Here is a 17,144-nt window from a genome sequence, read left to right on the forward strand (position 1 = left end):
TCAGCAGCGAAAGTGATTTTCTTTCTTCACATTTCCATTTTCTTCACATAAACGTCCAAAATAAGGTAAAACAAATAAATCCTGGTGACAACTTCATGAGAGATCCAGATGTCAACGTGTATTCCAAGAACTTATCAGCTTCAGATTTTGTCAACCTAAATAACATCTTACGTAACATCCGAACACGAACTATTACATTAAACTTCAGTCAAAATGGGGGGAGGTGGGATCATGTTTAACATTTACCAGTCTTTAGGAAGCTCTGCTTAAGAACCAATGAGATGAACGCGCGCACACACAAACACACATCCCATTGCCTTGTCAGCTAACCCCCTCTAGTGCCGAGCATCCTGCACAGATGCGCGCAGTCCCACAGCATCGCCTCCACTGTTGCTGCTGTTCCGCTGCATCCCAATCATTCCTCTGTTCACCTTCCACCATCTCTCTGCAGCAGCGGACCGAGCTGGAGCTGCAGCCGGAGCTGGCAGTCCGCGGCGCCCTGCCGTGCCAAACACACGGTGTCTCCAGTCTGTCACGACTCTACGCGCTTTAAACTGCGTTTTAATGCCCATTTCGAAACACTAAAGAAGGTGGAGGGTGAAGTCCGTTTAGAATCTGCAAAGTTTTTTTTGTTTTATTAGCGAAGTGTTTTTAGCCCCGTCAGAAGGTCCGAGTTCACTTCAAATATTTGTGGGACTTTATCCAAAAGCTGTCAATTTAGCGACGGAGCTGCGGCAGCCGCCAGGTGAAAAGGATGAGCCACTTCTTGTTCCACCGCACGGCCGCTCGCTCCACACGGGATCAATTATAAGGACCAGAACTAGTGGACCTAAACGGACCCAGAGCGCTTCATCGCTGATCTAACAAGAAGTAAAGCCGCTGGTAAATACTGCCGCAGACATGACTTTTGGAAACAGAGTCTTCGTTTCACTCTTTCTTGGAATTACGATCAGTAGTTTCAGCCGCTGCAATCAAGGTAAGACAGCGCACTGCGATCCACTCAGGACCACCTGGGTTAGTTTCTGTCCTGTTGTACTTTTGGACATATGATTCAGTTGAACAACAGCGGATGTTATTTGGAAGTTGTGGATATTTTTTGATTTACTGGTAGGCAGGAATACATCATGATGCAGTCGCAGCCTGACAGTGTAACAAAGTCATCACAAAAGTCGTGCAGCATACAGACTTTACAAAGACTCTTATGAGCTAAAGAAAATGGCAGTTGAACAAAACAAATTGAATAATTTGACTTTTCCTCTGCTATAGTTTATATCTGAATTAAATATTGCAGTTGCCTTTGAAACTATGAAAACTATTAGAACATTGCTGTATCTTCATTTTAAGCATATTGAAATATTGGTAGTCTGCACAGAAATGTAACATGTCAAAATTTAAATATAAATGAAGAGACTTCATAAGCCCAAAAGGATGGATTCCCTGTAGTTATTTCTTGAGGAAGTGAAAAATTACTTCACTTTTCTTGAAATTAAATGAAATAACTTTACTCAAAGATTCTACATTACACAGACACATATATGGGGGACTGCTAAAAGATCAAATCGTTAAGTAGGTGACCTGTGTAAGTTTCTTTGAGTGCACGACTTCAATGTGTCACTTTTATAGAATCAAGTCCACTCTATTTTATTGGAGTAATATTCAATTTGCTCACAGAGCATTCATTTATGTGGACACGGACAAACAAGTATAGGAACCAATAGATTCTTAATTTACTTTTTCATAAAATATCAAAAGTGGGACAACATGTCTGTCTTTGTGTGTGTTCCTGCATTTTTACCCCCCACCTTCCACACACACACAGCCTGCTGCATCAGAATGGTTTAAAATAGTCCTATTGATTGTGTGGAGAGAGCACTGTGGGATCTGCCCCCCAGGTTATATTTTATTGTTCTCTGTGTTCAATAAGAGCGATGCTACTCCCTGTTCTCCCAGACAGCTGCTACATAACAGCCTCACTGTGTGTTTTTCTGCGCCGCAGATTGAATGATTGAACTCATGTCTGCTTTCAGCTGTAGTTTAGTCCTTCATATTGACTGGTACGAGACCTCAAGTGGCACAATTGTAGTCGCTGCCCAACACAAGGCGGTGTGGCTCAGAGGAAAAGTAAAAAGGCAAAAACTCATATGAATGGACAGAGTTTCAAAACAAGAAATAATTTGACGGAACACAAGCGGAACTAAATTTTGAGTCCCGCAAGTAGAACTTTAATTTGTGACATCTATGTTAAATTATATGTGAAGAATACTTGGAGAATATTTTAGTCATATTAATTTGGGTTTCGCAGTCCAGTTTGTCTGGAAAAAGACAACTGTCATTCAGTTGAGGTTGTGGTAGCATGAAATGTGACTAGTTTCATTTGGACGTTCTTTAAAATCCTACAAACAGGTCTATTTTAAATTAGCAAGAACTACAAATGTCAAAATGATCTATGCATAAATCTGAAAATGAAAGATTTATGGGTTATTTTTAGACTCATTCTTGACAACTACAAATTAAACGTTTTGAGATAATCTGGGTGATGCTAACCCCCCCTCGGATCCCCACCTCTGCTGGGCTGCTGCTTAGTTTACTTATGCCTTAGGCCTGCTCTGATTTTTGGCCTGTGCTTTTATAAAACTTTGTTTTATACTACCACCATATTTACAATGACAATTTAAATAAAAATGCATAATACATTTAATTTAAAACAAAAAAAGCAACCAGTTTTCCTGCTGCTGTCCAAATAAATAAAACATACAGTATATATTAACATATAAAATAATATTAATGATATTTAGTTATCGTTATGTTTTTTTGAAGTGAGACATGCTTACTTAGGCTATGAGTGTTTCACACAACATTCAAAAAAGCAGTGTAGAAAACGGTCTTTCAGCCAGCTGAACAGCTGTGTGCAGCAATGATTGGGAAAAGATTCCCACCTGGTTATTCTATGTTGGAGAAAATCCCAGTCACTCTGATGCTTTCCCTGGTATTTCATTAAAATGACTGTAAATCATTGGTACTGTATGATGCGTTAAGGTTTTGTGAATTCTTTTGCCAATTTTGGGAGCAATATTCAACTTCAAAACTGAGAAAAGCTTCTTTTTTTTTGCCTTCTTTTAAAAACCTCTAGAACACATGTCTGTCTTGTTCTGCAACAGTATTGACCGTGTTTAGTCTGTAGGTTGGGGACGAGCCCAACTCCATCACACAGCAGCAGAGATCAGTGTTTTTTGATCCGTACTTTTTGACAAAGACAAGTTGAACTACAGAGATTGGGGATTTCACTGCCAAAATGGTCACAATGTTGGCTGCTGGAAGAACAATAAAAACCAATCACTTTTTGCTTCTTGCTCGTGTGCTTCCTGACTGAACAACAAATCCGTCACCTGAACCCAGCAGGGACTGCAGACAGTTATTAACAAAGCTCTACTCACTCAAGGCTGAACAAGCCTATGTGCTACCCACTAACAGATCTCCTCTTCACATCGGTGTTTACCAGTTTGTCGTCTTGCTAAGTCAGTGGTAATGGTGTTTGTTGTAATCTAGTCTGTTTTGCCAAATTATTTATTTTTAGTAACTTGAGCTAAGTTTGGAGATAACGTTTAGATACAAACTCCCAACATAGTTTGTTTGCTTGTTTTAAGAGCTTTTGCACATCCAGTTAGTAGTCCTCCTCAAGTAAGTTCTCTGCATGAGAACAAATGTTTGAATGAATTAAAAAATAAGTAAATGCTGTTTGCAATTACATACTTGCTGTTCTTCAAATATGCATTGATCTAGCTGGGAAAGCAACACACAAATAATTATTCACCTCTCTGCATTGATTTATGCAGATGGCTGATTAAAGCTTTTGCTCTTACAAAGTCGAGTCTAGCTGAGTACAGCTATAACCATCACTACACGAAGGAGATATTCACAATTAGCATGGAGTCAAAGAAAATCAATCAACCCACAAATCCACATCAGACTGAAAATGTTAACTCTGCAACTTTCACTTTGTGAATATGCAGGTTTATATATTTGTATGGGCCGTATCACCAAGTCCCCACTTGCTGTCTCTAAATTGAAGAAAGATTATTTATGATTCCACTGTTTTCCTAATTTATTTTTACTTTGTAGAAATCAGATACAGCAAAATCTGCTGCTTTCTGTCATAACATCTAGTTTAATAAACAGTGGTAGAATAACGCTGAGTCCCATGGAACAGTAAACGCATTTTGAAGGGTTGTTTATTTTCTTGCAAAACTTTGCTTTTGTCGCTGGTGTTTTATTTTTATTGATTTGAACTTGGAGGAACATAGTGGTGCTGTGGTCAGCTTTGCAAAAGTAGCCATTTATTATGTTGCTGGTCAGCTGGGGGGCTGCCTTTGTAAAGTTTGTATGCTCATGTTGTTTTATTTTCTGCTTTAGCTGCTCCTTCTTACTCCAGAAAGACAAAATGTGGTTGAATAGTCTTTTTTTTCTTCTTTTTGTGAAGAAAGTTTTGTGTGGAATGAGCATGAACCAAGAGTCATCCTAATTTTGTAAAATGTAGGAAACAAAAGAACATTGTTCATTCTCTTGTTTTTCTTGGAGCTAGATGGAGATTGTGACAGGACCCCTCAACAATTCTTTCTTATCATAACTTTTAAAGCAGCAATTGCTTCTTTTGTAACTGTTTATCTCTATTTTATCTTATAGGATACAATATTTTAAAATATAAAAATTTTTCTTCCTTTCTTTGACGATGTCTCTTTAAAATTTCCAACAAATTGAAGAAATGGTGCTTAATAAAAGGCCGAAATCAATATTTCTTGAATTTCTGTCTTTTTCACCAGACTCCTGCATTTCATGTTAATTTGCTATTCTAAACTGATTACATTCCATTCAAGGTTGTCTGGCTTTTTGTGTTTGTCCTTAAAGACACACCAAAAAATAATTTTTTTTAAACAAATCTTTATTTTCTTTATTCATCGCTGACTTGTTTACTGTCCTCGACCTTTTATTATTGACGTTTTGATAAAATAAGTTTAGTGTTTCCACTTGTGATCTGATATACAGTATAAGGGCTGCATTGTGGTGTAGCACTGTTGCATTGAGGGTTCTGGGTTCCGATTGGTCTCTAAATTGTCCTGAGGTATGAGTGTGCAAGCATGGTCCTGCCTCTCAGCCAATGACCTGCTTAAAAAAAAAATTGACTGGGATTTTAGGAGACACACATTTTAAAGGATGGTACACTTTCCCCACTCAGCTGCACAGGCTACCGGCAACAGCAATTGGCAAACTCCTGCTGGAATTGCACATCTGCATAAGAACTACTCAGTCCAATGCTACCAAGCATGGTTAACGGCATAATGGAGTAGCCTTTTAGTGATGTGCTGAAGGTGGAGTGCTGGAAAGAGCAGGCACTTATTAAAGAGACAGAGGCCAATTTCAAGGTGTAAAATTGCAAAGTCAAATTTCTTTCAAGTTATGTTTGATACATGCAACATTTTTATTAAAACTGAAGGTAACATAGTTACCCTATTGTGCTGTAAAATGTCACTTATGTGTCTGGAGAATGCATAATACTGTACCTCCCCTTTAGCACCTGCTAAATCTTAGCCACACGTGTCAAACTCCAGTCCTTGAGGGCTGGCATCCTGCAACTTTTAGATATGTCTCTCTATTAACACATCTGAGTCACATAATGTGGTTTTTGCCATGACTCTGTTGAACTTAAGTGCATGAGAAGGTAATTCAGTCCTTTGATGCAGGTGTACTAAGACTTGGACACCTCTAACAGCTGCAGGACACCAGCCCTCGGGGTTGGAGTGTGGCTATATATTTATAATGTGAAGCATTTTGAACTGCCTCGTTGCTGAAATGTGCTTTACAAATAAACTTGATTGATTGATTGAAATGTTATTTTCCTTTTGGGAGGAAAATAATACTAGATTTTATGCTATGTCTTAGTATCAAATCTTTTCCATTCTCTTACAGTTTTTCTTGTGGGACTAAACTATGTTTGCTTTAACCATTTTCCTGTTAGCTCAGAACAATTTTTCTGTCCCTGCTGAAGAAAAGTGACTCCACAGCATAATGCTGCCCCCACCATGTTTTACTTTGGGGAGGGTGTGTTCATCCTCATATTAAGCATTAGTTTTTCCACCACAAATGACATTTTGTATGCAGGGAATAGTTACTGGTCTGAGGAGAGCACCTCCTTTCACTTATTTTGTGTGCTCCACATGACTTGTGCCAAATGGCATACAGGATGTTTTCTGTCTTTCTTCTACAATGATTCCCTTGCTGCTGCTTTTTTTTTTTTTTTTGAAAGGTCAGGTTTGGGGAATGAACTAATTGTTCTCCCACCTGAGTCTTAGATATCTGCAGCTTCCCCACAAGCATCTTTTCTGCTTCTCTCATTATACTGTAGATTAAGTGGATGGTATTGGTAGGTTTACTGTTATGCCAAAATCTTTTTGGATATTATTTGGACCAGGGAATGTCTCAACATCCTCGTTAAACCTCTCTACATCACCTCTCTCATGGTGCTGTTTGTTCACAAATGTTTTCCCAAAACCTCAAGCCTTCACAGAGCAGCTGTATGTGCTGAGATTTAGTTGCACACAAGTGGAGTCTACATCCGAAACTTTTTTTATGTAAGGGTACAGGGAAAGACGAGAGGAATACATATACACGCCAAAAACCTAACTTAGTTACTGTATATTCATTACTTATTTACTACTTGCTACTTTTGTAAACTATTACACTACACCTGAACAAATCTGAGCATTTTGAAGTGAATAGTGTGGATATGTTTACTATATCATTTGATGCTTTAGCATATCTTGTCAGAATTTTAAAAGAAAAAATAAAAACGGGCCATGCTTTGTACCTAATTTGCCTTTTAAAACTATTTATGACTAGTATTAAAATGCATTTGGATGCTTTTCTCTCACAGAATACACTTCCCAATTTTAGTGAAACTGTAAGCTGTGTTTTGAGTACAGCTGTTTTCATTTGTTAGTGACAGTAAAATGAAGGTTTCTGTTTCCAAACAACGTTTTTTTTTTTTTTTTTTTGCAGGGGGGGGGGACTTAGTGATGTTAGTTATTTTAGTTGTATAAGCATCTCTTTTATCTCTGTATTTAAATGCTGGTCTCAGAAGCAGTTGCAGAAATACATGCACTACCGAACCAGGTGCATGTGCAGCTCTCAGATCCCTGGAAAAAAGTGCAGGGATCTCTTAATACGCATTGATAATTCACGCTGGTACGTCTTCAAAATTAAAGGCTTCTTCTATTGATTCTTCATCCAAGATGAAAGAAAATTATTTTGACACACTATGAGACCTGCCTACTTCAATTTATCATCATAATCTCCCCTTTAAAATGCTAATTTAGGAAATAATTAAAAATTTAATGCTAGACAGAATGACAAACAGCCTCAATAGTTCATGCCTTCTTTCCACAACTAATGCTATGATGGCTACCGGGTGATAACATTGGTGGTCGACATTAGTGTCACATATGGTGACTGGACACTAAATGATAATCAAAAATGGTTAAGTATTTAACTATTGACTTTTTACCAATGAGTCCCCTTTGCATGTTTTGTTTTAAACGCACCTCATTATGAAATCAGCCACTTTAAATGATTTTTTTTCTTTGTCCTTTATTATGTTGTTGGATGCATCTTTTTTTGTTTTGTTTTATCACAGTGATCAGAGAGAGAGTGTGTTGAAAATTCTGTCATGCCTGTCAGATTCTCTCTGTTATGGATAGTTTTCAATTTCACAGCATATCATCTTTTCATCTGTTGAGAGCCCAGTGCTTTGTTTACACCGCTAAATGACAATGTGCAATCCACAGTGAAACACTTGCCAGAATCAATTTTCGCAAGTGTCTGTTCATCAAATGTTGCTGTTTGTGTTTCAACATGGCATGCCATTTGCTGCTTAACGGAATGAGCATGTTGCAAACAAAAAGTTGATGTTATCAGCTGTAAATGTGGGTTACAATAATTTTTGAGTAATATATATTTAAGTACACCATAAGTGTGATATTTAAAAGGAATAAAATAAGAATGGCCGTCGTTGAGGCTTCTATTCCATTTAGAAAAGTAGTGATGTACACATCTGTTGATAGCGTTCACTACTTATTTCTGAACACCGAAATACTGTTCCAATTCAAATTTACATGAAGTAACACTTTGATAAGCCACATTTGCAGGAATAGTACAGCTATTTTGGGGTGTTTGTGTGGCCTGTGAGGGGTGTGGACCGGACAGGAGATGTCATCATTCTACTTGGGCTTCATATATTTATGGGCTGGCCAGCACATGTTCTATTTATATCCAACTAGAGGAAGTCCCAGGAGACCTGCAGCTCCAGGCAGGGTCTTATGGGTGCCTTGCCCAAAGATAACTCTTACGTAGTGGGAGAATGGATGGATGGATATTCACATGCAGGCAGTTTTAGGCTACACTGGCAATGTTCACAGGACCCAAATATATACACTACTAAACCAGGTGCATGTTCATAAAGACAAGTTCTTATTACGGTACTTGCTTTTTTATTTTTCTTTTTAGAAAAGTTTGTACTTTGAGTCATGTCAGTCACTCTAGCAATGAAAATTGGTGTCAACTTTTAAAAAGAATATGCCATCTTACTAAGCAGCTTACAATGCAGGAATTCACACCAATAATATGCATCAGGAGGATGTTGACATATCCTGAGCACATCATGGCTGACTGAATATTGACCCAATCTGCCAAGCAACAGCCTTTATTTCACTATTATTTAGCAGAAGATCTTGCAACTTAACTCAACATGACAATTTAAGGAAGATAACAGACTAATAACATACAGATTAATTGTAAGTGGAAAATTATTTGATCTTTATGAAAGATTTGTTGGAGATGTTCCTCTATAACTTCATGGTCTTAAATAATTTAATGCTTTCAGGGTGGGAAGAAAAATGATGATGTACAAGATCAAATTCTATAGAATCCACAAAGGGGGTAAGACTGAATCATAGACTAGTAAATGTCTACCCTTTTCGTAATCTATCATGTGCTTACGGGAAGCACATAATAGCTTTTCAATTTCCTAAAATTGAAAAGAAAATTTTCACATTTGTACAATTTCAAACCAAAAATTAAATAGAGCAATCTCAACAAAAGTGCTACACAACAAAGATAACTTACAATTATGTCAAAAATAATAAAAAATAAAAAGCTAAATCTTAACTTGTATCTGAAAATGTCATTATCTCCACAGCTACTGTTAACAGCTACCGTTAATAAACATATTAATTCCTGTGACCTACAGTTTCAAAAGCTAAGGCAAAGACTAAGCAAATAATTATTGCAGTGAGTTTGCTAAGGACTTTACTTTAATTCTGGCATACACTTCAATAATGAAGTTCCTTTTTGAAAAAGAGTAATATCCTGTCAGTGTGATGGGCAGTCAGTAATGTGGAGAGTACAAAAAGTAACACCCGTTGATTAACGTTTAGATCAGATTCAAAAACTAGTAATTAATGTAAGATATTGGCATAAAGATCTCAATGGTCAGTTCTGTTTCCTTGCACTTCTGCAGTGTGGTGTTATAAATAGAGGAGACCAACTATGCTGGTTATGATTTTAATTAAAATTCTCTTCTGCAGATTCTTTTTTTGTGACAGTTATTCATTGTGATTATGAGTAATATGAGAGCAATCCATGTCACTGAGTAGATCGCCTGTGGTAGTTTGCATAAACTTCTGTTGCTCTTATAGAAAGCCACTACTTGGGTATCTGTACTCAAATTAACACAGGAAGCTCAATGTCTTTCTAGTGCAACTTTCCAGCTCCAAATCAGAAGTTATCTCTATCCTTTCAGGTCACAACAGCCTACAGTCGCTTTTTTCTGTAGCAAAGTTTACTTTATAAGTAGAAGTTATCTTATTCTGGTGTGTATCATGGCTTATTATAAGAAATTTGGTCCTTTTCCAATAACTGAGCTGGTTACCTGCCCATAGTAGTCTATTGGTATCCATTACCAGCACTGGCAGGGTCAGCTGGTCCTGCAGTCTACCAGTGATGCAGACAGGGCGCAGACCTGTCATCAGCTGGGGAGAAAGAGACGCAGAGATGCTGGAACAACCAGCCGACAGAGGAAATATTAAACTTGCATTACAGAGAGGCTGTGGCTGGAGGATAAAATGATCAGCATGAAGTCTGTTCTTTCTTCGCTGGACAGGACAGTCAATCAATAGAATAATCTGTTGCAATTTCATATAGATCAAAGTCCATTTTCTATAATCTCATACTGCTCTAACACAGCATGAGTCATTAAAAGCTCCCAGTTGCTGTTCCAAAGAAATTGTTCAGTTTCTGGTTAAATCTGTGCTATATAAATATCCTGTGTTGCTCATGATTTTTTTTTTTTGGTTTCTAATGCCTTTGTATGAAGACTAAATGTAAAAAAAAAAAATCAACTAAACATAAAACGTGTTGACAAAAGCTTTGGTTCTAAAATGTAATTTAACTGTTCAATAATCAAGAACATGAAAACTGTATTGCAAATAATTATTCATCCTATCTATGACTGATTTTAAATTGTTAATTTCTCAGTTTGAGATTACATTGATCTTGTTTTTAAGCAATCCTCTGAAGGTCACTTCAGATATTTCACATGTTAACGTTTGTTCTTTTTGGACTATGATTGGATCCCTTTTTCTGCTCTGTATTTTCTGCATGACAATATTTATATATATATAATATTTTGTAATATATGGAAAACTTAGGGAGAACATATTTATATATCCCTATAAGCCCTGTTTATAATCTCAGCTTTTCAGTTCCCATAATCTATTCCCATAAGTTAAAATGGCCTATTAATATGTTAATGCATTCTTGGACACAACAGGGGTTCCTACTCCATTATGCAGTTTGTCTTTTCTCCATCCTGCATATGTCAAGTTTTTGGGTTGAGGAACAGTGAGAAAAAAAATTGTCCTGGAAAAGGGCTTTAATATCAGAATATGTTCTTTATAGACAATTCTTTATATCAAATATGTTTTTTTATATCTAGCATAAAATAATATACACAGACCATATCATGCTTACATCTAGCACACACCATGGGAGTTTGGACAAGTAAACTTGTAAATATTTATTTATTATTTATGGGCAGAAAGATGGCCATTTAAAATGTTTTTATAAATGGTGGCATTAAAAATAATTAGGACATTATGTAGGTGTATTGTCACATATACCGTGTACTTGGCTTGTTTGACAAGGTGAATAGAAGGGCCTCATTTAATATTTATACATTTTGAAAATATGTTGCGGTTTTAGTCTCCTGGTTATTCCCTAATGTTGCCACAAGTGAGGGCAAAAAATATTTCTATCAGTTCACTGGATATGCTGGCATCTAACCAAGAGTAAATTCAAGAAGTCATGTCTTCTACTTTTCACTGTACATGACTTTTCTTGAGGAGAATTGCTTTCCTCTTGAATTATTAAAATCTACTGTCCTTGAGAGCCAGAAAAAAAGTATTGACAAGGTTGGTGATATTTTCCACATCAGAACTGCATTGTCTTCTTTTTATAAACTGTCCTAGAAAGTTTAACTTCAGCCAGAAATGGCATAATGCTTTTGCAAAAAAATAAAAAATTGGATGATAAAAAGCATTTTTCTTTTCCATATCCATATTACAAACCAAACAAACATAACACTTAACTGTCTTGTGAATTGAACACTGATTATCACTTGACCTTTTGCACCTGTTATGAGGTGGAGTATATTAGAAACCAAGGGAAAATTGTGTTTTTTTTGAAGGGCCGTCTGGTGAATGCCAGACAACTGAGTCAGAGATTTTCCTCTCCTGCTGTTCTTGTGGGTTGCTCCCAGTCTGCAGGGAGCAGACCCTGTTTGTAAATATCAAACACGGTCTTAGGAAGATAGGAAGTCAAGGTTGGAGGTCTATTACACCAGATGCTGGTTCTGATGGAAATGTGTCAAAATGCACAGTGCATCACATTTTTTGCATATATAACTGGATAGCCACATAACAAGCAAGGTGCCTATGTATGCACATTTTTGTATTTTCAGTTCAGTCTGTATTGCTTCTAAAAACAGCCCAAGAACTTAAAATAAAACAAAAAACAGTCAGCCATTTTTTGACAATAAGTTAATGTTTTTTGGTGTCTGGAAAATTAGCCATTTCAAGAACCTGCTGATTGCTGAGTAACATTGCGCCATTACTAAAATATCTCGTTCTTTGAGGAGCACAAAGTAGGCTCCTTTCAGAATGGTCGGATTAGAATCTCCTTACCTAAGAGTGATTTTGTGCAAAAAAAAAAAATAGAGTAATGAACATGTTTTTCATAGACCGTTCCCAACCTTTTCAAGGAAACATAATAGTCCACCTTTAAAGGATCTCCTCCTAACCTTTTGGTGCCTGATACCAAAGCATACCTGCAGTGAAATCCATGCCTTGATAGGTCACTGCAGTTTTGGCCATAAAGTTAGAGCGAACAGTTGATTTGGCAGGTGGTCATAATGTTATGCCTCAGCAATACATAGGATTCTAACTGTAAACATTAGCATAATGAGATACACAATACGACACAACAGGGCTAATACAGATGCATCAAAATTATTTTATTACACCAACAGGCAGCACAGGAAGGAATTGTTGCTGTGGAAGGCAGAAGTGGGAATAGATTTCTGACAGCAATCTGATTTCAGTCCTTCTGCCCCCAAAATGTGTCACACATGACAAAAATTGTTGCTCCCAGTGTAAGTGCTGCCAGTCTTCTTTATATTGATCCAAAAATCTAATTTTTGTCAATATAAAAATGTCAACATTAGCACATTCATGACTGCTATTTCAATTTCACTGCACATCGATGTCTTTTTCTGGGCTGTCAGATTGCTTAATGTGTTGTCTTTCTCTCTTTGTTTTCTGTTTCAGTGGTGTTGCTGGATACAACATCTGTTCTTGGAGAGCTGGGCTGGAAGACATATCCAATAAATGGGGTAAGAACAGCGCCTCTGTTTGCTTTTGGTCTTACTGTATAGTTTGCCTAGTTCAAAACATAGCCACTGCAACTTTAATGAGATCAATTATAGTGATGTGAACTGTCTTAGTGGCCTCTTTCATTTATTCCTTCCTCTTGCATCAGGGTCTTCTTTTCACATGGGAAACGTTGTAATTCAGGGGTAGATAATGAATCGGTGTCCCTTAGGAAGTTTCCCATTTGTTGTTCTGCTTCTCACCTATGAAGGTCTGTCATTGGCCTCAATTTATCTCCCAGTGTTCTTTTCAGTCTTTAAATGTTGCCTATTTATAGATCATTATTTAAAATACTTTTGAAATGTTGTGTTATTAAACATTTGAAATCAATTATAATAAAACAAATGTAAATCTCACCATCATTTCTCCTCTTATCATTTAAAAATACAATTTAGTGGAAAAGTATGCTCTTCAATCTTGCTTTGAATGTATCATTATCTATTTTTTCTCAGTTAGCTCTAACCCCCCCAACATAATTCCCTTTATAGCTTTAAAAATAAGTGCCTCTTTCTCCCAAGGACAAAATGCTATTGCCAGCTGATGGGAAGTATTGCCACTGATTGGAAGCTGCAAAGCAGATGCTAGCTTTAGCATTTCTGGTGGTTTGCCAGTCAATGTTCTCCAAGTGCGTGCAAATGATTTGTATCCTGGCTGTCACTGTTCCCTTGCCTTACCAATAACATAAAATACATACAAACAGTTTATTTTGGTGGGCATGTCTTTAAGACTTATGTAACAGAGTGTTGTCAGCCAACACCTCAGAGAGATTTATATTAGTCAACACAACAGGGTAACAAAAACATCTTCCTTTCTTACTTCATAAATAAATAGGTTGTCAAGTTTAAAGGAGATACATTTATACCCAAGGCCCATAGTCTTGGCTTTCAATTCATTAGGGAATGTCACTTGTTGGCACAGTATGGCGGGCTTGACTTTGATGAAAAATATGTTAATGTCCCAAGATTTCATGCCACAAGCTTCCATTTCACCTCTAACAATGAGTCATTTTTTAGGTTAGCATAGGGGGATCTGTTGTTTTCCATATTTGCATAAGTTATCGCTCAGAAAATAAGCAGGGCTCAAAAAGTTGGTTGATATCTTGATGAGTGAACAACTTATTGTGTATTTGAAAACTTTTCTTCATCTTCCCTCCTTGTAAGTTGACAAACCAGTGGTTTATCTTCGGTAGGAATCGTCTTGTTGAAATGACTCAATAATAGCATGATTACAGGTGCATGCACGTAGGCGAGGAAACGGTACGTCTTTGCAGAGACGAGAAATAATGTTAACCTTTTGAACAAATTACACAATATTACACAAGGCACAAACACTTTCACCAAAACATTCTCTGTTTTCTCTGTACATGGAACTTGGAGTAAAAAAGACATAATTCATAGGGGTGTAAGAAGATCTCGCGTCATAGGGATCTCACAATTAGATATGTCGAGTGAAGCATTTTCAGGTGCTGTCAGCATGTGGCCTTTTCTGGTTGAGTAAAAATAAGAAACCCTTAATATATAGGTGAGTCCAATAGACTATATATCAAGGACTCTTATTTTGAAGTAACAAAGGAAGGGGTCTTTTCAAATAGTTTTTGTGGTAGCTTTTTGAGGGTTCAAAGAAACTGCAACAGTTTAGCAGCTACTGTGAATCTATGGTGAATGGCATTTACTCCAACAATGTTAACAATGTTTTGGTTGTTTGAGTATCCCACCTGTGCTAATCTAAAGTGTCATTGAGTCTGGACTCCATTTGATAATCTGGAACACTAAATCTAAAAATAATTAGACTGGTCAAGCCATACCATAATGATTACATGTTAAGACACTGTTTGACATTTGTAAAACGCTTTTTCCAAAATAAATTAATTTTACTATTATCCAAATTATTGCTGAAATCTGATTCTGTCTCATTGTGTTTTATGAGCTGGATGTATTGGCAGACCTTTAATTAAAAGGCAAGGTTTTTATTGTCATTTTTTTAACTATATAAAAGCTAATTCATATACTCATTCTAATCTAGAAGTTTTTAATGAACATTAGTTTTTTTTTCAAGAATAATAATTTAAACTGAAGAGAAAATTCAAATTACAAATTGAATATACTTTTGAAATGTGGGAGAAGGGGAAATGGACTATAAACTTAATTATTTTTTGGTGATTAGCACAACTCTTGTCTTTGGGTTTAGACTGATCATATGCTGAGGTGATCTCCACCTTTCTCCCCTAGAACTTTCTGTGTTTCTGCATCCCTTTCCTCATGGCCCTCAGTGGCCCATATCAGGGTTATAGATGTGATTACATCATGTAGGTCGTGGTGACAGCCGCCCACAGCGGCAAGGAAAGGAGAGAGAAAGAGGCAACTGCCTCCATGATTAAGCTGTCAGTCGTCTCCTCTCCTCACTCATCCTCAATCCTCCAACTTACTATTAATATTTAAGCCATCGAGGTGAGAGGGCCTGGGGGAAGGTGTGCAGATCCGGAGTGGTAAAATAGTTCAAAATCCCCATCACTAACTGGGAGCCAGTAGGAGTAAGTCAATCTCCAACATATTAGACACAGCCCCGGTATCAGTCCAATACAGCAGCCTACCTATCTGACACATACAGTTGTTGTAGTTTTGGAAACACACTGCTGTCAATCTGTCCTGCCTAGAGCACATCTTTAAAGGATTTCATAAGCAGTAACTTCTTTATTATGATGTCCTGATGATGGCTGTGAGAAATTATAGATGGTCATATAATGTCAAATTCAAGGTGATGTGAAGGTGTATAGCTGCGGAGGAGTTTGATCGAATAGCAGTGACTTTTTACAGCAGAAGTGTAGAATTGTCGGTGATGAACTGGCATTGAGTTTCCTGCAAAAGTATCAATACCACTTAAACTTCTTCAAAGTTTGTCACATTGCATATATAAATTTCTGGTGGAATGTGATATGATACACTGAACAGTGGATAATTGTGAAGCTGAAACAAAAAAAAAAACAGTGCATAGTTTCTCGGAAAAAAATCAGAAATATGTAGCATTTAGCCTTCCGTATTCTATGCTTTGTAAAAAAAGAAATACCTCGAGTTTCTGTGTATGGACTTTAAATGGACCATTTTAGGACTCTCTAATGTTTTGTAAAATGCTGTTCTACCTTTCCTGAACAAATACATTCAGCATCACCATCTTTCATAATAGGTAAAGTGTGTTCAATGTGATTAATAATGTTTTCCACCATGCTGAATTTTATTTGTAGGCCATAGTTTAATTTTGGTCTCATATGGCCAGAACACCTTCTTTCATTTGTTTAGATGGAGTTCAGTTTTCTGCTTTGATGTGTTTTGATTGAAAAAAAAAGTATATATTTATATCTATAGTCACAGTATGAGCACAGGGTAAGAGGGTAAAGCAGTTAAACAAAAAACATAATGCAAAGTTCAAACATGACAATTGCTTGTATGATCTTGTGATGGGCCAGTGACATATACACACCTCTTGCTTATTGATAGCTGGCATGTTCCATCAAAACCTGTGACTCTGAACTGGTTAAACAATGTGTATAAAAGAAAAGCAAAAACAAAACAAAACTGCATGTTAGCCTTTTCTTTTTCTGCTTCCCTTTTTTGCCGGGTTTGCAAGAAGTTGTGGGTAAGACGGTTTTGAAAAAGTTTATTAGCAATTCTGAATTGTAAATTCCTGACTTCAGGCATATTTGTGTGCTGTTATCACACTTGTCTCAGAAAACTTTTAATTAAAGTGGAAAGTCTGAAACGTTTCGGTTAATTATTGTGATTAGTGTCCCACCATCCGCACATTGTGTGTCTCTGTAGCGCCACGTCTTAGACATCAGAACCAAACTGAAAAGCCGTGAGCAGATGTTTACTTGCTGCAAACAAAATCAAACATTTTTGCCATGGCTGTATTTTACAAGATTGTATTTTGTGACAAGGTGCCCTTTCTCTGTCTTATTCCTGCTTTGCTAAGATGGTAAATAGACCTGTTTCAACTATCCGCAAGGGAAACCAACCAAAGTGGCTCACTTGTTAATGACGTGAATGTGAGCATTTCCTCTGAGTTGGTAAACACGTTCAACCTCAAAGGCTCTAGCCATTAAATCTGTGCATACTGAAC

General features: G+C 37.0%; 1 protein-coding gene across 1 annotated transcript in view; it reads left to right on the forward strand.

Annotated features, from left to right (window-relative positions):
- Positions 1-308: 308 nt before the first annotated feature.
- LOC116723394 (ephrin type-A receptor 6) overlaps positions 309-17,144 on the forward strand; it is a 191,178-nt gene continuing 174,342 nt past the window's right edge. The window contains exons 1-2 of the mRNA XM_032568240.1: positions 309-976; positions 12,930-12,994. Of these exons, the coding sequence (XP_032424131.1) occupies positions 901-976; positions 12,930-12,994 (141 nt within the window). The 5' untranslated portion in view covers positions 309-900. The remainder of the gene's footprint in view (positions 977-12,929; positions 12,995-17,144) is intronic.

Source organism: Xiphophorus hellerii, chromosome 7, assembly GCF_003331165.1.
Source record: "Xiphophorus hellerii strain 12219 chromosome 7, Xiphophorus_hellerii-4.1, whole genome shotgun sequence".
NCBI classification, from domain to species: Eukaryota; Metazoa; Chordata; class Actinopteri; order Cyprinodontiformes; family Poeciliidae; genus Xiphophorus; species Xiphophorus hellerii.